The 25,214-nt window shown below is 37.7% G+C and overlaps 1 protein-coding gene and 1 long non-coding RNA gene across 3 annotated transcripts; both read left to right on the top strand.

Annotated features, from left to right (window-relative positions):
• The first annotated feature begins 5,235 nt into the window (after window positions 1–5,235).
• Window positions 5,236–12,250, top strand: LOC129119828 (uncharacterized). Of its 2 annotated transcripts, none has more exons than XR_008534155.2 (2): window positions 5,236–5,676; window positions 11,293–12,250. XR_008534155.2 is itself a non-coding variant. In XM_077171649.1 (2 exons), exon 2 carries the CDS (start codon window positions 6,147–6,149, stop codon window positions 7,737–7,739), a length of 1,593 nt encoding a protein of 530 aa, XP_077027764.1. In that variant the 5' UTR covers window positions 5,263–5,676; window positions 6,107–6,146. The 2 variants fall into 2 exon arrangements, 1 of the variants encoding a protein (XP_077027764.1); XM_077171649.1 differs by lacking the exon at window positions 11,293–12,250 and adding an exon at window positions 6,107–7,739 and having other exon boundaries at window positions 5,263–5,676.
• A 6,800-nt stretch (window positions 12,251–19,050) lies between these two features.
• LOC129133068 (uncharacterized) lies at window positions 19,051–24,906 on the top strand. Its single transcript, XR_008535912.2, has 5 exons — window positions 19,051–19,223; window positions 20,249–20,344; window positions 21,256–21,423; window positions 23,575–23,760; window positions 24,124–24,906. It is a non-coding gene; the product is annotated as an uncharacterized LOC129133068 (long non-coding RNA).
• The last annotated feature ends 308 nt before the right edge of the window (window positions 24,907–25,214 follow it).

Raw genomic sequence — 25,214 nt, 5'->3', positions numbered from 1 at the left:
CAATCAGTATTTGAAGAATTCAGCTTAGTGCAGCTCAGTAGATGTAGACTTTGCTAAGGAATTCACCCAATTAAAATGTAATTTACACATTCATGTTTTAATTTTTTTAAAATAATGGTATGTAGATAAGCATGTAGAAATCTCTGCTCAGATTTATACAGCCTATTTTTATGGTATAGTATTAGAGATTTTTGACTGAAATTGATTGACAGCTATAACTGAACACATAAATGGGAATAAAAGCACTGCATATAGAAGAACTATAACCCCTTTATCATTCTTAACACCTGCAGAAAGTAGATGGCTTTACATTAACTCAGGAATACCGGGGTTTCAAAATGAGTTGCTTCTCTGCCTTCTTTGTCAGTATTAGTGGTGATATAATTAGTCTAGAAGAAAATTTTCATCTGTTGCCAATAGAAATGTGAATTTACAAATGTCAGATTTACAAAGAGATTTCAGTATGTCAATACAAAGTAATGAAAGAACTAATCAACATTTATTTAACCATAAATCTTATAAAAAATAAAAGCTTATAAAAAAGAAAGGCAAGAGTGATTTGCTTGGCACTACCAAAAGTTAACAGAGAGTTAATACTCACCACTGGGTACACCGTGATACTTTTATTCTTCATGTTACAGTATTTGATAAACCGATGCCACAAAGGAAAAGGATATAAATTAATAAATTTTTTTAAAAAATATTTTTGCTTTGGTTCATATATACAGACATTTGTCCGAATATTCTGAATATTTTTTTAATACAGTGATACATTAACTTGCATAATTGGCATATGTCTTATACAGTAATATTATTTTTTTTCTCAGCTAAACTTAAACATCAACAATGAACTCAACAACACCAAGTACTCCTGTTGCGCTTGCCTGTTGCAATGTATTTTTGAGACACTTATTAGCATTTTTAAGGAGTCCACAGCTAGAGTTCAATAAGCTCAATTCTGATAGCAGATATTAAATCTTTCAATCCATTATGAGCTTTTTGTATCTAATATTGTAAGCTTTCAGATGCTTTCAGGATTTATACAAATATTAGAAAGTGTGTACAAGAAAAATATAAATGGGAACTCATGGTTAGAAACAAAATGCTCAGCCTTAACTCTATGAAGACATGCTCCTTTTCATTCTGATAATCTTGAAAAAGTTGTAAATCTACTCCTGTCCTGATACACATCAGACAAAATATTCAACATGCGTACTGCACTTTCTTTCATTAGTGGTTGAGAATGATACCTTCTTTACAAACTGCCCTATAATCTATTTCCCTTTGTCTCTAACTATTTCCATTTGAGCACTCAGAGTCTGTTACAGCAAAGCTTCTGAATGGATGGGCAGTCTGAAGCCATTATACCTACTCACTTGCTAATGTTTTGCTAGACTAGAGTTTAATCAAATACATTCTTAAAAAAACCCTGGTTTTAGGTGTTTGCCTCAGATCAGTGCCTGTCCTATCAAAAATACACACACTTCAGAGAATTAAGATGTCTAGGGAGAACCTGAAATCAGAACTGCTGCTGAAAATTGGATTGTATGAGTGTGTCAGGATTTAATATGACAGTAATGGTTTATTTCATTTAATCATAAATACATTCCTAGAGATGCTGACAGGGTTCTGCAGCAGACCTACATTGTCACTCCTCCAAGGCAGCCTCCTTGAATGTTTCAGCTGCAGTTGAAAGGGCTAATGCAACTCACAGAACTCTCAGGCCCAAGGAAGTGTTAGTGGTATCAATAGGAGACAGCTGTGAGAGCAGCTAGCACCAAACCTCTCTTTTTAAGAAAGACAAGAAACGAGGAACCTTAGTTACACTTACTGTGTGTTTGATCATCTCTGTCTCATCTCTGTAAGATTCTCTTGCATTGCTGGGTATTTCTGAACAGAAAATGAAAAAAATGCAAACTTGACTCTAATGATTTTTCATCCCTTTAATGCTAAGAGCTGGGCTTTGTGCTGCATCTATGAAACAATTTTGCTCAGAGTAGTTTCAGATGACTTTCCTGTGTAGCACTAGGTGCTATTTTGACATGCTAGAATTTATTTTTACATGCTGGAATTTAACTTCTGATCCTCCTTAATTTTCACTGACCTTAGGTATTCTGAATAATCATATCCTTTTATTCTTTGAAGATTGGTAAGGATGCTTGGGCATTTCTTTGACTTGTGTACACTTCTTTTTTCCCTCAGCAGTGCCATTTTTTTCTTTGCCTCTCTGCCTTTTTCTCAGTGCTAACTAAATGCTTTTATTCCACACATGTTTATTCTTAGAAATTACAGTACACCTTATGTTCTGTATTAGTGCCTCTGTTTTTCAACAGCCTTAAGAGATTTACTGATTTCAGTATTATGTGGTATATTATGTCTACTATCACTAGCATTCCTTTCTCCTCTCTATTCTCTATTCTTGAATCAGTATGATGAAGGCTGAGTTACTCTGGAAGGAATTATTTGACAATAAATGCCCGTTAACCATATTTTTATTTACTGTGCAGTATACTTCTTATTTACCATATTTTATGGTAAATAAAAATATTTATTTTTATATTTTCCCCTTGTTGCAAGCATATAGGCTGTTTCAATGTTTCCAATACATTGCTCATGATTCAGACCTCTTTAGTTTTCTGAAATGTTGGTTTTCTAACAGACCACAGTTTTTGGAATGTGAAAAATGTAACTTCTGTGTAGTAGCATCATATTCTTATAAAACAGATGCATACTATTTTACTGTCATATAACCAACATTTACCAATGGTAACTGCAGTAATTTACAACGTGGTGGTACTTCCCCACTAGTGTGAGATTGTGACTTATGAACTTAGGAGGTGGTTCTGTTTGCAATGGGCCCTATATACCAGTTACACAGGAACATCATTGTCCCGTGGGAACCTTTTAGTGTCAATTCTATTGTTCACCCTCAGCGCACATTTCTCTGGCTCCTTCACATAATGAGAAAACCTATCCAAGGAACGAAAACCAAGGGATGAGAGAGAAAGGTCCTGGTCTTCAGGATGTCTCAAAAGTAAAAGGATGTTCAGAGGTTTAACCTGAAATTAATCCTGCAATACCTGCTGAGAAAATTAGTGTTGGTATTCTATCTACAAAAGAATTTAATTCAGTGTGTTGGGTTGAGCTTGGCTAGTCACCAAGTAGACACCAAGTCACTTCATCTCTCCCCCTGCATCAACAGGACAAGCAGAGATAATGATATGAAAAATTAGTGGTTTAGCATAACCACATACACCCTGTATATTTCTGAGATCTGGATATCTTTGTTGCTCTATTCATAAGCTGTTCCATTTTTCTTTCACTGCTTCTGGAGGTACATTGTAAACCAGATGAAAATATTCTAGATTAAAAAATGGTCTTGCAATGATAAACTTGTGCTTCTGCTACTGCATATTGACTTGAAAATATTTTTTCATGATGATATAACAGTAATTTTGAACCAATTTTCCTGAAATGGATGAAGTCTAGACACAGTGGCAACATTTCCTCCTCAAAACAAACATGCTAAGCACATTTATTCTAATTTGTTGTAAAGGTTACATTGATTTTTTCTGTCAAAGAAAGTTTTGATAACACCACTTAGCAGAAAAATGCTTTGTAGTCCTGGTCCTCCATGCTTTCACTGGCCTTGGTATTGTTATGTTGTTTCAAGGAGTCTGCTGCTGATCACACCTTTTTGATAACTGTAACCTCTCAACTTGAGATGTGGTTTTACAACTTTTGGATCAAATTACTCAATTTGGATCAAATTTACAACTTTTGGATCAAATTACTCCTGTTAATGAATTTTATGACAAAGTTCACACTGTCAAACTTGGTTCTACTTTCAAAATATAGGTAATATTATTTAGTTTGGTCTGTAGACGCTTTGTTTTTCCTCTGCATGTTCAGGGAAGAGTGAGAGGCAGTTTTTCTGAATTTCTGCAGGTAAAGAAGAAAACAGTAGGAATAATGTCAAGACCGTGATTTGGTACTGGTAACAAAACTAGGGATTTGCAGTTTTTTTAGAAAAGTATAGAAAACCAGGACTTCAAAGTTACAGGAGGTGCTCTTGTTCCACAAATATCTGCTGGAAAATAACTAAGTTGATGATTAATATTTTAAAATGTATAAGGCATGAAACCTATCAGGAGAAAATTTCTTGAAGAAAATCTTTACTAATGAGAGGAAAAACAAACCTCAGAAAAATCTAAAAATGGAAATTATGATTGAACAGGTAATATCCTTCTGTTTTCACCAAAAAAACAAATTTTGAGAACTGTAGAATAAGGATTAAAGATTTATAAGGATTAAAGATTCAAGAATAATGATCTGATGAGTAGAATCTCGTGAAAAAGAAGTCAAAGCATAAGGCTGTTGGGAGAATAATATGCTGCAGAAAATTAAGTCAAGTACCCAACACAAATTCTGTTTTTAAACGTATATTAGAAACATAAAGAGACATTTGTGAATGCCTCAGGACATCTTTCTGAAACTGAATCTCAAAAATAACACCAACAATGGAAACACATAGGTTTATAGATGAGTTTAAGGAATGGTACATATATACATGTATAAAAGCACAAAGTCATAATTAGATTTATAAGGAAGTAAATTTTAATATAAATAACATTTATGGAGAAGTAAAAAACCCAAGAATTTGCTGTAAGAAGAAGTAAAAGGAAGTCAGAGGAAATTTAGGTGACTAAAAGCAAAGAAGAGCAAATTCTTATTGATTCAAAAACACAAGAAAAATAGATACGTTGCTTTAAAATGCTTTACAAAAATGAAAAATATTTAAGTATATTGAGATAATGATAAAGACAGAGGTGGTGCTGTTTAGGGCAGGGGATTTTAGGTTTATGAACTTGTAGAGAAGTCAAAGGTGGTCCCCCAGAGGCCTGTGGTGAAATTCCTGTTATGTTACTGGAATAAGAAAGAGGCACTTCCTCAGAATTTACAAGTCCAGAAGCAACTGAAAAGACTGATATGAACTACTGAAGAATCAGTTCTTGGATATCCAGAAATTTTTAGCAAAAAAACCCCCAAAACCAAAACAAACAAAACACCCCTAAAACAACAACAAAAAAATAAATCCCAAAACAACAACAACAAAAAAAAACCAACAAGAAAACACACAAAACCCAAACAAACAAACAAACAACAACAAAACCCCCCACAGATGTGTTGTCATAAATGGATTCCCTCAAACCCTTCTTTGCCAAGTGTCCTAGGGTGACGTTATGATGCTTGTATCCCCATTCATGTGTTCTGTTAAGGTTGGATATTATGTTCTGTACCTTTAAGACCGGCTCTGAAGCGGGAAAGTTTTGTTTTGGTTTTCTTATCAGCCTGGCGGGACACAGAGACTGCAGCTTTGGCTTTTGCGGCTTTTGCTTTTTGCTTTTGCTCTCTCGCTCTTGCTCGCTTTGCTTCTGCTTGCTTTTGCTCTTTAGCTAATTCAGCTAAACTGTCCAATTTCTTCCTGGACGGTTTCTCCTTTCCTTTTTCTGATCACTTCGAACCTGCTCCGGACTGGGACCTGAGAAACACCAAGATCCTGCACCTTCTGGCCTGCAGCAGCAGCCCCAGCGCCGGAGGGACTGAGACCAGAGTGACCACCCCCAGAGAGAGACTTTCTGAATTTGTCATCTTGTTTCAGAGTGGTGTCATCCGGTATTGTTCATTTTGTGTGCTGGGTGTGCTGTGCCTATTACATAAACAGGTTCTTTCCACTCCTCTCCGAGAAATCCTTCCCGAACCGGCTGGGGGGAGGGGCTGTGTGGGTTTGCTAAGTGGAGGAGCCCTAATTTGGAAATTCTCCTCCAAATTTGCCCTAAACCTCGACAAAATCTTGGCGCCCAACGTGGGGCTCGAGAGAGTGAGTGGAAAAACCCTGTTTTGTGGGTATTTTGGTTGCCATTACTCTCTGTTTGAAGCAGTTAATAGCCATGCTTTTTGAATTGATGATGAGTGTTGGGGTGAAGGCTTGCATGTGCTTCTGGTCCCTAGGGTTTTTCGAGATTTTAATACCTCTGTGGTCCCTAGGTTTATTTTCCTATCCTGAAATAGTTCTAGTATTGTCCCTCATACGTAGTTTTTACAGCAGAGGGGCAGTGACCAGAATAGCTATCCTGCTGGGCTTGATGGCAATGATGTGCAAGAAGTTTATAAACATGTTGGGGTCTGCTCCAGGTATGAATGGTTCTTGGCTATGGTTATTCGTCCAGTTTGTTAGAGGAGGAGCAGCAGGGAATGAGGCTTTTCAGCCTTTGCTTTCCTTCTTCTCCTATGAATCGGTTGCATCAGTAGTAAAGGATGTTCAGTTTCCCCTGAATGTTAGAGAAACCATCTTTCTTGTATTCAATCTGGTAACCTTCCTCTATACAGTCTGCTGTCTCTCCAGAATGAGGGCTGAGATTTCTAGACGGGCTGATGAGACCCCTGACTTAGGAGTAGACCCAGGGGTGAAACATCCTGAGTGGTGTGGGAAATGGGAGGAAATGGGCCACATCCTGAAGGAATTCTCCGATCCTATAGTCTGGGATTTTCCCCATAAACAAATTCAGAACCCAGCTGAGGTGGGGAAATATCTGAAAGAGAAATACCAGGATGAGCCTAAGGAGAGAAAGGTCATTGCAGTGAGCTGGGCCCTGGCATATGCTTATCGCACTCTGTTGGAGACTGTAGGACAGCAGACGGAGGCAGGGGGGCAGGGAGATAAATCAGCTATCCCAGTCACTCAGGCTGCAGCCAACACCACAGGCTCAAAGCCAGCAGCCAAACCAGATAGTGAGCCTAAGCCAGCAGCTAAACCAATGGCTGTTGCTACCAGTACCAGAAGTGGGAAATGCACAGACAAGACCAATCGACCAGTGGATGATGATGATGATGATGATGCAGCAGAAGGAACCTCAATGCCTCCTGACATAAAATCAGGAGTCAAAGCAGCAGGTGCAAGACCAGATGCAAATATTGAGTCCTTTTCCCTGAAGGACCTTCGTGGCTTACGGAAGGATTACACCCGACGACCTGATGAATCCATAATTAGTTGGTTAGTCCGTCTCTGGGATGCTGCAGGCGAGGCTACAATTCTGGATGGCACAGAAGCGAGGCATTTGGGATCCCTGTCACATGATCCTGTCATTGACCAAGGAATGATGAGGGGGGCAAACCCTCAGAGCCTCTGGGCACGGGTCTTGGAAAGTGTTGCACAAAGATACCTGTGTGCAGATGATCTTTATATGCAACAGACACAGTGGAAGACCATAGAGCAAGGGATCCAACGCCTGAGAGAGATGGCAGTGGCAGAGATTATCTTCTCAGATGATGTGACAACTAGGAACCCAGACTTGGTGCCATGCACGTCTGTGATGTGGCGGAAACTTGTGCGACTTGGGCCACACGAATATGCTTCTGCCCTAGCCATAATGAAGCAGGATGAGAGGGACGAGACTGTGCTGGATATGGCAAGGAAGCTCCGAGCATATGCAGATGCTGTGCATGGCCCAACACATGCCAGAATTGCAGCGGTAGAAACACGTCTGCAGAACTTAGAGGATAAGATAGAGGAGAATCATAAGAAGCTCAGAGAGGAGATTAAAGAAGACCTTCTCCAAATCTCAGCAGTACAGATCAGAGGTTCTGGTATCCAAGGCAGACGTTCCCCAGATGGCCAGAGAAGGTACACCCACGAACAGAGCTGTGGTTCTACCTGCGTGACTGTGGAGAAAATATGAGGAGGTGGGATGGAAAACCTACTGCTGTTCTGGCACGACGGGTGCGTGAATTGAAGGAAGCCACCAGGAAGAAAGCAGCTCCAGTTGCCCGTAGCCGAACCGCCAGGTATGATGCTGATGATGCCACGTCTGATCCCCTTGAAGGAACATCTAAGACATATGCCCAGGGAAAGAAGGATAACCAGGCTTAGAGGGGCCCTGCCTCTAGCCAGGTAGAGGCCAGGGAAAATCGTGTTTTCTGGTCTGTGTGGATTCGTTGGCCTGGCACATCGGAACCACAAGAGTATAAAGCTTTGGTTGATACTGGCGCACAATGTACATTAATTCCGTCGAGACATGTGGGGACAGAGTCTGTTTCTATTGCTGGTGTGACAGGGGGATCCCAGGATTTCACTTTGGTGGAAGCTGATGTGAGCCTGACTGGGAATGAGTGGAAGAAACATCCTATTGTGACTGGCCCAGAGGCCCCATGTATTTTGGGCATAGACTACCTTCGAAGTGGGTATTTCAAAGACCCAAAAGGACTCAAGTGGGCATTTGGGATAGCTGCTGTAGAGACAGAGGGCATCCAGCAATTGAACACCTTGCCTGGGCTGTCTGAGAATCCATCTGCAGTAGGATGTCTGATGGGAGAAGATCAACGAGTGCCAATTGCCACCTCCATAGTGCATCGACGACAGTATAGAACTACTCGAGATGCTGTGATCCCCATCCATAAGATGATCCGAGAGCTGGAGAGCCAAGGGGTGGTCAGCAAGACCCACTCACCCTTCAACAGCCCCATTTGGCCTGTGCGAAAATCTGAAGGAGAATGGAGATTGACTGTGGACTACCGTGCATTGAATGAGGTGACTCCACCACTGAGTGCTGCTGTGCCAGACATATTAGAGCTCCAGTACGAGCTTGAGTCCAAGGCAGCGAGGTGGTACGCCACTATAGATATTGCCAATGCATTTTTCTCCATTCCTCTGGCAGCAGAATGCAGGCCTCAGTTTGCTTTCACGTGGAGGGGAGTGCAGTATACCTGGAACCGACTGCCCCAGGGGTGGAAGCACAGTCCTACCATCTGCCATGGACTGATCCAGACTGCACTAGAAAGGGGTGAGGCTCCAGAACATCTGCAATATATTGATGACATCATTGTGTGGGGGAACACAGCTGCGGAAGTGTTTGAGAAAGGAAAGGAAATCATCCAAATCCTCCTGGGAGCTGGTTTCGCCATTAAAAAGAGCAAAGTAAAGGGACCAGCTCGTGAGATTCAGTTCCTGGGAGTGAAGTGGCAAGATGGACGGCGTCAGATTCCTACAGACGTCATCAACAAGATCACAGCAATGTCTCCACCCACCAATAAGAAAGAGACACAGGCTTTCCTAGGTGCCATAGGCTTTTGGAGGATGCACATTCCTGAGTATAGTCAGATCGTGAGCCCTCTTTACCTGGTCACCCGCAAGAAGAACACTTTCCACTGGGGCCCTGAGCAGCAACAGGCCTTTGTCCAGATCAAGCAGGAGATAGCTCATGCAGTAGCTCTTGGCCCAGTTAGGACAGGACCAGATGTGAAGAACATGCTCTACTCTGCAGCCGGGAACCATGGCTTGTCCTGGAGCCTTTGGCAGAAGGTGCCTGGGGAGACTCGGGGTCGACCACTGGGATTTTGGAGTCGAGGCTACAGAGGCTCTGAGGCCAACTACACTCCCACAGAGAAGGAAATCATGGCTGCCTATGAAGGAGTCCAAGCCGCCTCAGAGGTGATTGGTACAGAAGCGCAACTCCTCCTGGCACCCCGACTACCAGTGCTGGGGTGGATGTTCAAAGGCAAGGTTCCTTCCACTCACCATGCCACCAGTGCCACATGGAGCAAGTGGATTGCTCTTATCACTCAGCGCGCCCATATAGGTAAACTAAATCGCCCTGGGATTTTGGAGGTAATTACGAATTGGCCCGAAGGTGAGAATTTTGGTGTCACAGATGAAGAACAAGAACCAGTGACACGGGCTGAAGAGGCTCCTCCATATAACCAACTGCCCCCAGAGGAAACACGCTATGCTCTTTTCACTGACGGTTCCTGTTGCATCTTAGGGATGAACCGGAAGTGGAAAGCAGCCGTATGGAGCCCCCACACGACAGGTTGCACAAGCTACTGAAGGAGAAGGTGGATCAAGTCAACTTGCAGAACTCAAAGCCGTTCAACTGGCCCTGGACATTGCAGAAAGAGAGAAATGGCCAAAGCTCTACCTCTACACTGATTCATGGATGGTAGCCAATGCTCTGTGGGGATGGCTGGAGAGGTGGAAAAAGGCTAACTGGCAGCGTAGAGGAAAACCAATTTGGGCTGCTGATGAGTGGAAAGATATTGCTACCAGGGTAGGGAGGCTACCTGTGAAAGTCCGCCATGTAGACGCCCATGTCCCCAAGAGTAGAGCCAATGAGGAGCACCAAAACAATGAGCAGGTAGACCAGGCAGCAAAGATAGGGGTGTCAAAGATAGACCTAGATTGGGAACACAAGGGAGAGTTATTCCTAGCTCGATGGGCCCATGATGCCTCAGGCCATCAGGGCAGAGATGCCACCTATAAGTGGGCAAGAGACCGAGGGGTGGATTTAACCATGGACAGTATTTCACAGGTTATCCATGACTGTGAGACGTGTGCTGCCATCAAGCAGGCCAAGCGAGTGAAGCCCCTGTGGTACGGTGGGCGATGGTCCAAGTACAAGTATGGGGAGGCCTGGCAGATAGACTACATCACACTGCCCCAGACACGCCAGGGCAAGCGCTACGTGCTGACCATGGTGGAAGCCACCACTGGATGGTTGGAAACCTACCCTGTGTCTCATGCTACTGCCCGGAACACCATCCTGGGCCTGGAAAACCAAATCCTGTGGAGACATGGTACCCCTGAGAGGATTGAGTCAGACAATGGGACTCATTTCAAGAACAGCCTTATCAGCACCTGGGCTAGCGAACATGGCATTGAGTGGGTGTACCATATCCCCTACCATGCACCAGCTGCAGGCAAAGTGGAGAGGTACAATGGACTACTAAAAACCCAGCTAAAAGCTTTGGGTGGGGGATCTTTCAAAAATTGGGAGCAGCATTTAGCAAAGGCCACCTGGTTAGTTAACACCCGAGGTTCCACCAACCGAGCAGGTCCTGCCCAGTCTGACTCCCTGAATGTAATAGATGGAGATAAAGTCCCAGTGGTACGTGTCAGAGGTTTGTTAGGGAAGAATGTGTGGGTCAATTCTGCCTTGAGTACAGACAAACCCATTTGTGGGGTTGTCTTTGCTCAGGGACCAGGTTGCACATGGTGGATAATGCAAAGAGATGGAACAACACAATGTGTACCTCAGGGAGATCTGATTGTGGGGTGAGAAATAAATGCATGATGTGTGGTAGTATGTTGATGATATGGGGATAAGGGGTGGAATGTCCTAGGGTGACGTTATGATGCTTGTATCCCCATTCATGTGTTCTGTTAAGGTTGGATATTATGTTCTGTACCTTTAAGACCGGCTCTGAAGCGGGAAAGTTTTGTTTTGGTTTTCTTATCAGCCTGGCGGGACACAGAGACTGCAGCTTTGGCTTTTGCGGCTTTTGCTTTTTGCTTTTGCTCTCTCGCTCTTGCTCGCTTTGCTTCTGCTTGCTTTTGCTCTTTAGCTAATTCAGCTAAACTGTCCAATTTCTTCCTGGACGGTTTCTCCTTTCCTTTTTCTGATCACTTCGAACCTGCTCCGGACTGGGACCTGAGAAACACCAAGATCCTGCACCTTCTGGCCTGCAGCAGCAGCCCCAGCGCCGGAGGGACTGAGACCAGAGTGACCACCCCCAGAGAGAGACTTTCTGAATTTGTCATCTTGTTTCAGAGTGGTGTCATCCGGTATTGTTCATTTTGTGTGCTGGGTGTGCTGTGCCTATTACATAAACAGGTTCTTTCCACTCCTCTCCGAGAAATCCTTCCCGAACCGGCTGGGGGGAGGGGCTGTGTGGGTTTGCTAAGTGGAGGAGCCCTAATTTGGAAATTCTCCTCCAAATTTGCCCTAAACCTCGACACCAAGGCAGGAGGCTTAACAAATAAATAGAAAGACTAGTTTTGAAAATATAAGGCAAAACAAAGTTTGGCCTGGAGATGCAATGTGAAAAAAAAATGTTTTAGGGAACAGATAAGTCTTATTTGAATTTTGGTTGGGAAATTTCAAGTATGGACATAGTTCCTTTGGAAAACATGATGATTGAATTACAATTATAGTTTTATCAAATTTTCATAGATGATGCAATGTGGACACAGTTGCAACATTTTGAAGGCAAATGTTAAAAATGAAAGTTCTTGACACAGAAGCATGGTTAACTAAATTCTGTAGATGCTTTTCCAAAGAATGAGAATCAAATGCAAGAAATTCTATGTGGACATGTCTCTTGGATTTTTTTCTAAATAAAAATAAATTTGTTTATCTCTCCAAACACTTTTATACTCATATGACTGACAAATAGTAGTGATAGTTAGGGATCATAATACCTGGTATATTGTACATAGCATTCTTATTTTCTGTAGCATTTAATAATCTCAAGGTAGTCCTCAGATGTAGAAAAATAATATATTAAAAAAATATGGGACATACAAGGGAAATGGTTACAGAATCATTGTTTTTCATGGCTTATGTTATGCCTTTTTTTTCCTATCAACTGAAATTTAAATTCATTGTCTAACTTAAACTATCTGTTAAATTGTGTTTCTTCTTGCATCAAATTAGGTTTTGTGCATTTACTTTGGTATTTTTTTCCAGGAATTTACAATGTAAAAGGAAAGTTACAAAGTAAAATAACTGTAACTTAACAATTATTGTTGTAAACCATTATTTATTTTGTTTTTCTACATTCCTCTGTTTAATGTCTCATTTCACAATTCATTTTCCTTGTAAGTTTAGTGTAACCAATGAGTTCTGTAGCCATACTCCATAACAAAAGTTTCGAAATTATTCCAGGTAATTACGTCTGCAAAACAGAATCTTGGTTAGGTATTTTCAACACTACAAAAAGTAAATTAGAAAGAGTAGAGTCTCTGTTTCAGATACCATGGTTTCAGCTTTTAAATAAAGTAGTTGGTATTAAACAGTATTCATCATAAACAAGGAAATACACTTAAACAGACCATCTTGCATATATTCATTAATAGCTATTGGGCTATTCTGTTTTGTTACCTAGCTGACAGCTTTTTTCCTGTCTCTTTAATCCCACACTGTATATTAATCTGAGTCACAGATCTAGATTTCTACTGCATGTCTCCCATTCACCATGTCCCAGTCAAGACTTTTTGCTTCAGCTGCTGAAGCAAATTCAGATTTTCTTTTTTATAATATGTAATATTATAAAGGCACTGATAGTTACCTCCAGTCTCTCTCACTCCTGTCTGAACTATACTCAGAGTTTACACAGTTTTGAAAGCATTAGGAAACACTCACCAAATAACTGCTGGAGTTCTGGTGCTTTCCTGGGAGTCGTCTCCATCAAATCCCTGGGCAATGACAGAGCTAAGTTATGAAAGTCATACTCTTCAGGCAGATGATATTCATGTACTCCTCTGCACCAAAAAGGTGCCCATTCTTTTGTGTAGAAGTCTTTTCAAACATACCATATCACAGTTAAAGTACAAATCCTATTATCTTTAGGAAACAGTCATACGAATACTTCAGTATTAATATATTAATACCATGTCCAACAACCTTGTTCTGTTGCTCTGTGATGCTTCTGGCCACAGCTGTAAAATATGTTTCATTGCTAATCTTTTAGAAGTTTTTTCAAGGAAACCTGATAGCTAAAGAGAACTCCTCAAAACAAGCTCAGAGGATAGATGTGAAGAGCAGGTTAATCTGACTGATTAATCCAAATCAAGAAAACTGGGTGTTCCTCAGAACAGAGGAAAAAACTAAAAGGTCTTCCACTGAGTAATGTAATAAATTGTCTAGAAGAGAGTGTGTGATAAGGCCAGCAGAGGTGATCTTCAGAAATGTATCTGTCTCCCCACTATTGATGATGTTCACAAATTGATGAATGTGCTCTTGCAGTTGGAGCAGCTTGGTTCCCAGAGGCAGGCACAAGCCCCAAGAAAATCTTGTTACTGCAGATGTAAAACCACTTGTGTTGTTGAATGAGCGCACCATGGTTAGGACAAATACAGAATTATGAAAGAGCTAATTGCAAGCCATAAAGTAACATTAAAATAAAATTAAAAATTAAGATAAATACTGACTTTTAAATAAAATTTATATTGTCATAATAACTTTAATAGCTTAGACACACAATTTATAAGAAAATATTGAAAATATGTTAAACTTGCAGTTAAACAATAATTTGGTCTCATTGTCAAGTGCCACTTTTTTATCTCTAGTTTCTGCATGTTTTACTTGTACTTCAGTTTTTAAAAATACTCCATTATTCTCTGGCATGCTGGATCATTTTGTTTAAAGTTCTCTTCCTAACTATCTGCCTTTTAAGGATAAGTCCTGGTACTGCAACAAGTAGTAATTTCTTACTTTACTCTTTATCTGGCATATAAGCTAATATTGACAATTTTGCTTCTTTCTATCATGCAAACAATAGGAATGCCACAGAGATGATGAAGTGGTTAGAAGTAAATAAAATTATACATTTTATCACTTTTAGACCCAGGTATTACCATTATCCATGGTCCTTTTTTGGGGCTTACAGTAAATTTAAAACAAAAATGCAAGTAGTCTGTGTTCACACTGTGCTTATAGGAAGGGATAAAAAAAGGCATTTGAAGACCCATGAACACAAAACACATATAGAATAATAATGCCAGTTAAATGAGTCAGTTATGATACCTTCACCATTTGTGTAGTCTTTATGTGTATGCTTCACCTTATTAAATTTACCTAAGTGTTATATTAGCAATTTGCACACAAAGTAGATAGCATTCCATATAAACACTTCCATACAAACAGCCTTCACAGTGATTCTCTGGCAGAAATTCTTTGGTGGTAGTCATGGTCTGTGAGCTGAAAAGAACACAATAAATCCAAAAAATATCTTTCATTAATGGATCATATAACCTACTTTGTACTTTGTCTCATGTGCTTTGTGGTGGATTATTATTTCTGAAAATGTAGATAGGTACCCTATGTAGGTGGAACATATGCATGTTTTAGGTTAGTGGCAAATTTTGAAGCTGATGACCTAGGCATTCCATATGTAACACTAAGTATTCTATTTTATTTTTTTTGCCATACATTATTTGATCTAATAATCTTCTGGTGTCTTTTCCATTAAAAAAACCAAAACCCCTGAACATTACTTAATTTTAAATAGATCAGGAGAAGAAATGAAAACTACACTGTAGTTTTACAAGCAGCAAAAATATCCACAATCAGTGCAGTAGTTGTGTCTGTAAATAGAACACAAATTTTTCCAGACAATGCTAGAATGATAATATAGAAGCAAATCTTACATTGATGTAATTTTTCCATGTCTTACCTCCAAAAATATTTAGTATTCCATCACGCTGAGACAACTATGAAACCCCCCCATTTTGATATTAAAATTGTGACCTTTATTGTGGTCAGACTTTGAAAGAAGGGCATTATTTTGCACCTTAAACTGAATAATCAAAACAATGTGAAAAGAAACCCTTAAACTTGCTGTTTATTTTAAAATGGTAAGTGTACCGGACATGTATTACATGCCTTTTGCATATATTGCCCAGAAAAAATCTCCAGGCAGTAAATTGTGTGCAGGTGCATCTAATTTTGATGTATGCAGATGGACTCTAGAGGAGGCTGAAACAAAAAATGGAAAATGGAACTTCCAAAATGGAAACAAAAGGCAAGCAGCCATTTCTTCTCCTTAGGTGTTTTTGTTGTGATCTGAAAACAGATCTCAATTGTTGTTTGTAGATAATTTTTAATTGTTCCACATTTTCTGACTGTTTCTTTTTCTAAATCAAGTACTGAAAGTAAGAAGGAATTTGGAAAAAAAAAAAAAAGACTGATTTGGCAGCTGTAGCCTGGGCAAAATTCTCTGGTTGGATAGTTTCAGTGACACCTGGAGAGTAATACTAGGGGACCACTTGGTGATAAATGTCTTACAGGTGATTTTGTTGCTGTCACAGCTGTGCTAAAATTTCCTTTTATTAGTATGACATTGAAGCTCTTGCAAGCCCTCAAAGAATGCAGATGGCACGTACAGTCAGAAGGAATTTTTTTTTTCAGGGACTGAGCATGTTGAGATGCTAGTGATGTCTTAGAAATGCATTAAAAAAAGTAAAGTCTCACTCTGGAAAGACACCTTGACTCAAGACTTATTCAGCCTATTGAAAATACTGGAAAAAAAAAATCAGACAGGATAATTAAAATACACTACTGTCAGAAAACAGCATTCTGACTAGTAGGAACCAATGCAAGGAGCACTCTGAGTACTAAGGAAATGCAGTTAAATTTGGATGCTCTTGGAATATCTCTATAAAATTCAACCTCCACAGTAAGAGCTAATGTGAAAACAATCTTGAAAGGGATGTTGAATAGGCAGAGTTAAAATTAATTTTAGAAAGAAAAAAAAAATCCATTCTGACATTGTAGTTTCCATTTATGTTGTATCATCACAATTTCTTCAATGAAGAGCCTGTTACATCCTGGAAGGGGAAAAAATCAGAAAACTGAAAATTAAATAAGTGGTTTTTCTTTTTTTATGTATTGCACCAAAACAACCAACTGACCAATTTTTACCCTCAAAAACAGTAGTGCAAATGTTTCATTATACCTGGTAAGGACAATCACCATGTAATCCTTTACGTTTGATGAAGAAAATACCCTTGTGAAAATGATGGCAGAGACTTAGGATTTTGGCAGTGAGAGTAGTAAGTGAAATGAATTTCCCTTCTAACAAGAAAAATAAGTGAACAAGCTTGGTTTCAAAATAAAACCAGAAAATACGTGCAAGGTTCTTTTCATTCAGTTTCTTTTTTTCCTCTGTTCTTTACAGTGGCCATTTGTAGACCAATGTAGTAGCCTGTAAATTATTTATTTTTATCAGTGTTAAGAAATTTTACACTCATTCTGACAAATGTGGTTTTAGCCTTCGTAGCCACCTTTACTAAAAGCCTAGCACATGAGGATTAGGATAAAGCAGATGTTAGGAATCTGAAACCATATGAGGACCAGCAAGGAAATGAAAACTCCTTCTTTCTGAGTTCCAGATCATTATGGAACCTCTAGAGAGGTGTGGGGGGAGCAGGGGGAAAGGGCTGATGTAACTGATTAAAGAATGGTTTCATGTACCAGCATAAAGAACCAGCAAATAAGCATGGAGGTTTTAGCCCCTGATAGTAAAGACTGGCAAAATTCTAAATGGTAATTAACAAATTGTTGAACAGAAATTAACTGTTAGAAATAGCAAGAGTAAAGGTCATGACAATAAATGAGCAATGTTTTAATATAAGCCCTAACACATTACATAATTTCTTATCACACATGGGTAAATAAATTTAAAAAAAGCATTAAAATTAAGCAATTAGACCAACATTTATGTCAGGTGTCATAGATGCATGAAATTTCTAATTTTACAAAATTGACTGAATTTCACATGCCATAAATTTAAAATTTCTGTGGAGGAGTGATCCTTTTCCTCATCTTTGTACTAGTTACTTCGGAGGTCGACTTATCTTGTTTCCTGGTGCAGCAAAATTATTATCAACTGCTGAGGCATTTAAAATTCCAGATAACCAGTTTCTGCTGAGCATTAAAATACATGACTTTTGTTTCACTTATGTGTCTGAAGAGTGCTATATGGAAGTCTTTTTGCTGTTGTTTCTAAATAACCCACCACAGAAGAATGCTTGCAACTCTGATGTACAGTTTTAGTAAGAGAGGACTATATTTTGAGTTAAAAAGGTTTTGATTTTCTTCTTCATAAATACTGCCCAAATTCCTGCCTTTCCAGAGAAGTCTAGGAAACTATTTCTTAACTGCTGCAGTTAAGAATGGTTAAGAAAACACTTGGCTGCACTTCAATAACAGAAGCAAATGAGAAAAAGAGAAGAGGTACAGTGTATGGACTATGTTTTGCAAATTACTTTCCAAAATATCACTAAAGGTCGTTTGCATAACTTATTCCATCGGAATTGTCTCATCATGCATCACCATGAAGCTTGTGCTAAATTGATTTATGCACTTTTAGGTATAAGAGAACCGTTCACAGAATTTATTTCCTATTCTTTTTCCACAGTTAACATTCCTGGTGCTTTAGAAAAATATTTAAAAAATTTCTACAAGACTATTCAAAAAAGTATCTATAATCTCCATAGAAACCAAATGAAAAAGAATCAAATTTATGGAACAGAAATTTCTCCTTTCAGTAGTGAAAAGAGGCCAGAAATTGAACAGATATGAGCAGATATGGTTATTTCACTTTTTTTCTTCCTTGCAATTTTTCAAGTGGTGTTGTGGGAAAAGGAAAATGTTTTTGAGAGAGCTCAGGTTTTGGGCACATTTTTATTGGGAAAGAATCCATTTAACTCTATCATATTTAATCTTTGGCCAATCCTTTGGCATTTTATTTTACTTACACTCACATTAAATAATTGTGAATAAGTTTAACAGATTTAGTATACCAGTTCATCAATAAATAAGTAAATAAAAGAAATTATAATTTTACATAAAATGTCAAAGACAGAAATTGTTCAAGTATTTTTAAATTATCCAGACCAGTTATCACTCTGGTCTGTTTTTTTCAGGCCTTTTCTCTCAGTCTGTACTCAAATGCTGTATGTGATTAAGCTGGATTGAGAAATGGTCTGGTGAAAGAGCCTGGCTTAAGTATTGCTATTTCTCACTTGTGATTTCTGGCTCCCTGGTACTGCTCTCTGTAGTCCCTTTCTGCATTGGAGGCTAGGAAATTGATGGGATGGAAACACTCCTTTTCTTTTCTTTTCTTTTCTTTTCTTTTCTTTTCTTTTCTTTTCTTTTCTTTTCTTTTCTTTTCTTTTCTTTTCTTTTCTTTTCTTTTCTTTTCTTTTCTTTTCTTTTCTTTTCTTTTCTTTTCTTTTCTTTTCTTTTCTTTTCTTTCTTTTTTCTTTTTTTCTCTTTCCCCCTTTTCTGTCTGGATCTCTGTTACCCCTAAAGCTGCCTGACCATCAGGGTCCCAAAAAGGATTGTACAGGAGGAGACACCAGGCAGGAAAGGTAAGTGCATCCCAAGGCAGGAGTGCTGCTGGACATGGACCCTCACTCCAAGATTTGAGACTGGAGAAGTCACCACAATCTCCTACTGTGTTTACTGAATTTGTGGGCCCTTGGCTGCATCTAGGAATGGAGGATTCCAAATTTCCACTGATCCTAGGTCGTGAGCCATCTACTGCTTCTGTTTGCAGGTGTTAAATATTCATGGCTTTTGTCTTAGCTGGAGGCAGCTAGAGTTACTGAAGGCTGAAAGCAGATGGTATTGCAAGTTTGGCAGCTAAAAAGAGAGGCACGTAAAGTGAGTGAATGAATTTCAGAAAATACTCATGACTCACCACTTGCTATTCTTGTCAATGATGAATAAAACAGTGCCCTTGAGCTTAAGAGCTGCTATTAAATTATTTTAAAACACCATACCCCTTTGGCAGCATTTATTTCCCCTTTTCTTAGAAGAATTGTTGTGCAGTGTTGAAAACATTGGCAAGTGTGGCTGGTCTCCTTTTCTTTGTTTCTATTAAGAACTAAATGTATGTATAGAAAAAAAAAAATAGAATATTGTGCCAAAATTATTTTCTTGACAAAACCTGAAAATTAAAGCTGTCTTGCTTAAGGTTGTCTCAAAATGGAGAAGGCAAACACTTTTTGTAATTGTGCCCACAGTGTACCCTACAGAAATTAATTTCAGTTGCTTATGTTCATGATCCAATTGCAATAATAGAATTACACTTAAAAATGTGTCTGGAAGACCACAAAACTGATATTGCTTTTGTGACAAGGTCTGAGATTCTAATTCTTCTAAGGAAAAATTAAAAATACTTTTTTTTTGATACAGTGCTGAGGCACATAACTGTAAAAACACTTTACTGTTCTCATATATGTGACCTCCAAATAATATTAGTCATTCTATTTGTGTCACCGTTCTTTTTCATGATTGCTGACAAGGCTCTAAATAGTTCAAATTTACCAAAAAAAAGGAGAAACTTTTCCTTTTTCCCCCCTCTTAGCTATTTCTCTGGAAGACTCTTAAAACAAACATTAAATTATGTTTCAGACTTCTTGTGGAACTACAACAGATAAAAATCAAATATCAAGATAGAAGATTTTAAGTATGAATTCAATGGAGAACACACTTCACTGACACCCCCATTGGGGTAATTGCAGTACTGTGATTCTTTTCTAAGCAAGACCAGTAAACTGTTTTTTATAAGTAGTTAAAAATTATATTCTTCAGTTTTAGAATTCCTAAAAGAAAGATTCTTGGACTGAGAGTCAAAATTTTAATTTTTTCTTATCCAAACCCCCAACACCAAATATGGTGACAAGGGATGATGGTGCTCTGACCCCTCTGGGTTTCCCCATGCTCCTGCACTCCCAGTGACTGAGGTGGGGAACTGCAAGAATGGCAGAATATGGTGCAAGGTAAGAAGGATGTGACATCTTTTCTATTAGTGAACTAGTTAACAAGGTCTTGAATAGTCTGAACTCTTGTTAAAATTGAGATGGTTTCTTTTTGAGGTTGCTTTGCTGTTTTATTTGTTTGTTTGTTAGGGTTTTTGTTTGTTGGGGTTTGGTTTTGTTTTGTTTTGTTTTGTTTTGTTTTGTTTTGTTTTGTTTTGTTTTGTTTTGTTTTGTTTTGTTTTGTTTTGTTTTGTTTTGTTTTTAATAGACCAAGACCTAAGGAAAACATTGCACAGTGATCTGTGCCTGCAATTTATAAATTTTCTTTCCTGGTTAATGGCTTTGTATGCTGACCTAGAAAAATTCATGCAAGTCCTCAGATAATAATTTTCAGTTTTAATTAACTGCACATACACAAAGTAATGGTTCTCTACCTTGAAATTAGTTTCTTCATTAAATTTTTAAAAAACTATGAAAAGTTTGCATATTTGTATAAATTTGGGAGGTTTTGTTTTGGTTTGTGGGGTTTTTTTTTGTTTGTTTGGGGTTTTTGTTTTGTTTTTATTTTGTTTTTATTTTGTTTTGGGTTTTTTGCTAATATTTGTAGGAATAGATGCAACCTTTCCCAGGACTAGAAGCTAGATTTAAAATTGTGGTCTACTTAGTGGTATAATTTCTGATTTTCAGAGAATATCAGAAACCCCACTGCATTTGACAAAGACAAGATATTGTAATTTATTTCTTAGTATACAAGATATTGTAATTTATTTCTTAGTATACTGAATTCCTGTTCTGAAGAGGGCATAAACAAACATACAATTAAAATTTTCAAAAAATCAATGTCTTCTCATTCATTCCAGTAAAAATCTGGCCAAATTGAAAGCACAGAACAAATAGTCCCAAAAGAGCAACATTTCATGTTTATTTCCTAGCAGCTAAATGGAAAACCATAAAAACAGCAAAACTGCACCTAACCCGAGATTAAGGTAGCTGATTTAACCAGTGGCTACAAGGAGAAGTCATAAATGCAGCTCAGGAACTGTGTGCAATACATTCCAGATCTCCTCTGCTTTCAGCTCAGTAGATTTTCTCCTCTAAATGTAAGTTCTGTCTCTTTGATAATCAAATGCAAGGTATATTTCCAAGAGCATATAAAATTTCTCAACTTTGGCACACATAATTATTTTTTACTTCAAATTTCATGGCTTCTGTGTGAAACACTCTTGAATTTTTATTATTTTGAGCCTGATTGCCAGATGACATGTCTTGGTGCTCATAGTTATTCTGTTGACTGCTTCTATGACCTTAGGGAGTTGAGTGGTTTGTGAATAAATTTTTGTTTAGTTTTGCTAAACATAAGTAGAAAGAATCTCAAGCTTTAGATGCTTTTCATTGTATTTAATTTTCTTTGTTTTTTCCTAGTTAATGACCAGGTAACATTTTTTAGCCCAGCAAAGCAAACTGTGAAGGAAGCTGATGACTCATACAGATATTTTTTCTGAGGAATTCAAGTGTCAAGTTTATATAACTGGAAATAAATATGACACAGGAAGTAGCCTTTCCTCTGACAAATTATTCCTCCATTATAGTTATGGATTAGGAACATTAAATATTTATCTCATCATTTCAGAACAAGCATTTTAAATTTAAAAATCACAAAGGCACTATCAATTCTTACTTTCTTAAAAGTAAGAATTGACAGTGCCTTTGTGATTTTATCAGCCTATGTACTCTTTTTGATCAAGATTCTTCCAATCTGTCACCTTTTTTAAAAAAAAAATTGTTGGTAATCTTCCTTGAGTGTTGCTAACTGAGTATTACCCCCTGAGACCCTCAAAAGCTTGGGCTAATAGACAAATAAAGACCTCAGCAGTTTCTTTTAGTTTTATGGATGAACATTGCTTTTGACAGTTCAAATTCCTGGGGAAAAAATCAAACATGTTTGAAAAAAATCATTATGCTGGGAAAATCCACAAATATTTCTAATTCCCCCCAATCTAAAAGAAGCCCAGATTAAATATGTGAAGGCATGGACATCTTGGCTAGTATACTGGCAGTCACCTAAGTATGATACAAATATTGAATTGAGATGAATATTCAATAAAAGAGATTATTCCACTTATATGCCTGTATATTTCTGATATTGTCCCATAATCCACCTATTATAATAATATGCAGACACTATATAGTCAGTGAACTATATAGGCAATGGGAGTCTTCAAAAAATCTGATTAATTTTTTTTTTTGGTGCCTACTGGTACACAGAACAAAAATAGTACCTATATAACAGAAGACTGTGAAAACTGTATTAACTTTTATTTTCTGGAATAACTCATCTAGAGCTTGCTAGGAAGTCTTGTGTCCCACATAACAGGTCTTTAATCTGCCTGTTCAAAATGCAATTGCAGTGGATAGGGTACACAGAAATAACAAATTTCATCCCGAGACATTAGGGAGTCTTAGTATGAGCTGACTCACCAAAGAAAAAATAGCACTTCATTTCTCTTGACTGAGTCTCTAAAAATGTTGGCAAGTTTTTGTTTTCCTGTGTGAAATTTTGAATAGTTGGAACATTTGACCAGTAAAAACCTAGAGCAGAAATTACTGATCAGTTCTGTTTACGTGGTTATTGAAAACCCAGCCCTTGCTTTCCTCTTTTGCTAGACTGAGATAACTAATTAGGGGGAAATCACTCTGTGCTGAAGAATTCTTGATTGTGTTGGCATAATGACCTATACTTTGGAATGATCATCCATATTTCACACCATATAGAGAAATGTGAAAAGACCGTGAAATGACCAGGAAAAGTCTTTAGAAAGTAGTTAGTAGTTTTAGGTTTTACAGCTTTTTGTTTCTCTTTCTGTAACATATGCTACTTTATGTTTACATGATAATTTTTTTGTGGTAATGCTATGAATATAGTGGCACTTGAGAATTTTTATTATTTTAAACTGCAATTGAAGGTGTTTTTAAAAAATAACAAAAAACCAAACACCAAAATAATTTTGTGGTGTTATAATTTTCACCCATCAAGACAAGGGAAGTCTTATCACTAAATATACCCTAGCAGTGTGCCATTTCCACTGGAAGATCATGCTTTATAAGTCTCATTTTGTTCTGTGGAATAGATACCTTGAAAAATGAAGTCTTAAAATATTCAGCGTGTTCCAGACCTGTCCAGGGAAAAATTTTAGTGTGTGTTAGATAGCCACAATTTTTGGATTGACCATAAATTTTTCACCACTTAACAGTGGAACACCTGAAGTACCTCAAGAGCTATCAAAGGCAACTGGGAAAGAAAAGCGTGTGTTCTGCATTCCTAGTGTGCGTATACAGCTGAGCAGTGCACAGCACTTTGATGGGCTTTGGTCTGTCTGTGGCATCTCCTTTGGGATTTCAAAGTTGATGATATGATGTAAATTCAAAGATTATCTGAGGTACACTTTAGGAGTGTGACACTGTAGATAATTTTATGTATTACTTATTTGCTTTCAGGAAGTTGCCAGAGAGCCTCTCACACTGGTATCTGTGTAACAGTATGATAAATATATATAGACTGTAAATACCTCCATTATAACAGATATAATTAATAGAAAATAGAAATACTCAAATAAGGTCTTTATTGTTTCTTAAGGTTAGAAATTACATTCTCCATTTGTAATTTTTCAGAAACAAATGAATTTTAAATAAGAGTGTCTGTGTGAGGCCTTTCATTTCCAGAACTGGAGTGCACCTGAAATTCTCACTGATTGTCTAGTTTGCTGCTAATTTTTTAACTGGCTGTTTACTTGGCTTTGCAGTGGTGTACAATGATATTTGGACATATCCTCTGTATAAATAGAGAAATCAAGCCACACATGATGAAGAAAAGCATGTGAGATTACAACATTCTGTTATTCCCAGATGGAAGAAACAAAAAAAAGCTGTGGTGCCCTTATCATATTCCTTCAAAGAAAGCTACAAAACTGCATAAGCTGTTCTCTAATGGCTATGGGTTCTATTTATATTCTTAATGACTGTTCACAGTTCAACACATTTTCTTAATTTGAAACTTTATTTCATCTTCTTTTGTTGTGATATAGAGTGATAACTTTACTTCTGACTCAAACACAAATGTACCTATACTTTGCCTTTAGTTTTATTTCACTGATTTAGTTGATTTAGTTTATTGATTTTATTTTTTAGTTTTATTAACAGATCAGCATATGTCAGTATCAATACTCTTTTACTCCTGTAACTCAGTATTTTGCATTTTCCTTTTTAAATCTTGTATTAAAAATATTGTTAGGATATAGGTAAATTTTTTAAAAACACATTAATATTGTCAGAGTGGATCTAGATAGAATGTGGTAGTGTTTGTCTTGCTTACTATTTGCAGAATAAAAATATATATTCATAGGAGTAAAGTGTTTATCAGTGGATATATATGAGGAAAGACTGACTTACAGAACTTCTATATTTGGTTCTAGAGTTGTATTATTTTTATTATGAAAATGGAATATTGCTAAAACAGACTAATCTAATAAGTACTTTGGAAAAAAATTTAATCCTGACTTTTCTGTAATAAAATAGTTTAGTCTTAATATCAACGTTTTGTAAACCTTCTGTTATTACTGAGCCAGTTGCAAAATCAGATGGTACTAACAGACACAACTGCATCTCAAAGGAATTGCTGTCACAGTACAGCTATATTTATATATAAGGTAGAAAATATTAATGCCAATAGGAATATCTAAATAAAACAATTTGCTAAATTGTGCTTTTAATAGATCAGACAAGTCACCATTCTTCAAAAACATGTTCACATAATTCTATAAGAAAAGGGATGTAGGGGTAAAAAACATTTCAGCCTCTTTTAAAAAAACAAAATCTAAGAACTTTAAAGATATAT

Source organism: Agelaius phoeniceus, chromosome Z (assembly GCF_051311805.1).
Source record: "Agelaius phoeniceus isolate bAgePho1 chromosome Z, bAgePho1.hap1, whole genome shotgun sequence".
NCBI lineage: Eukaryota > Metazoa > Chordata > Aves > Passeriformes > Icteridae > Agelaius > Agelaius phoeniceus.
The sequence above is the reverse complement of the archived record's forward strand: the minus strand, read 5'-3'. Positions and strand labels throughout refer to the sequence as shown.

Coding starts and splice junctions, on each gene's coding strand:
- LOC129119828 (XM_077171649.1), top strand. CDS start 6,147: ATGGCAATGATGTGCAAGAAGTTTATAAACATGTTGGGGTCTGCTCCA.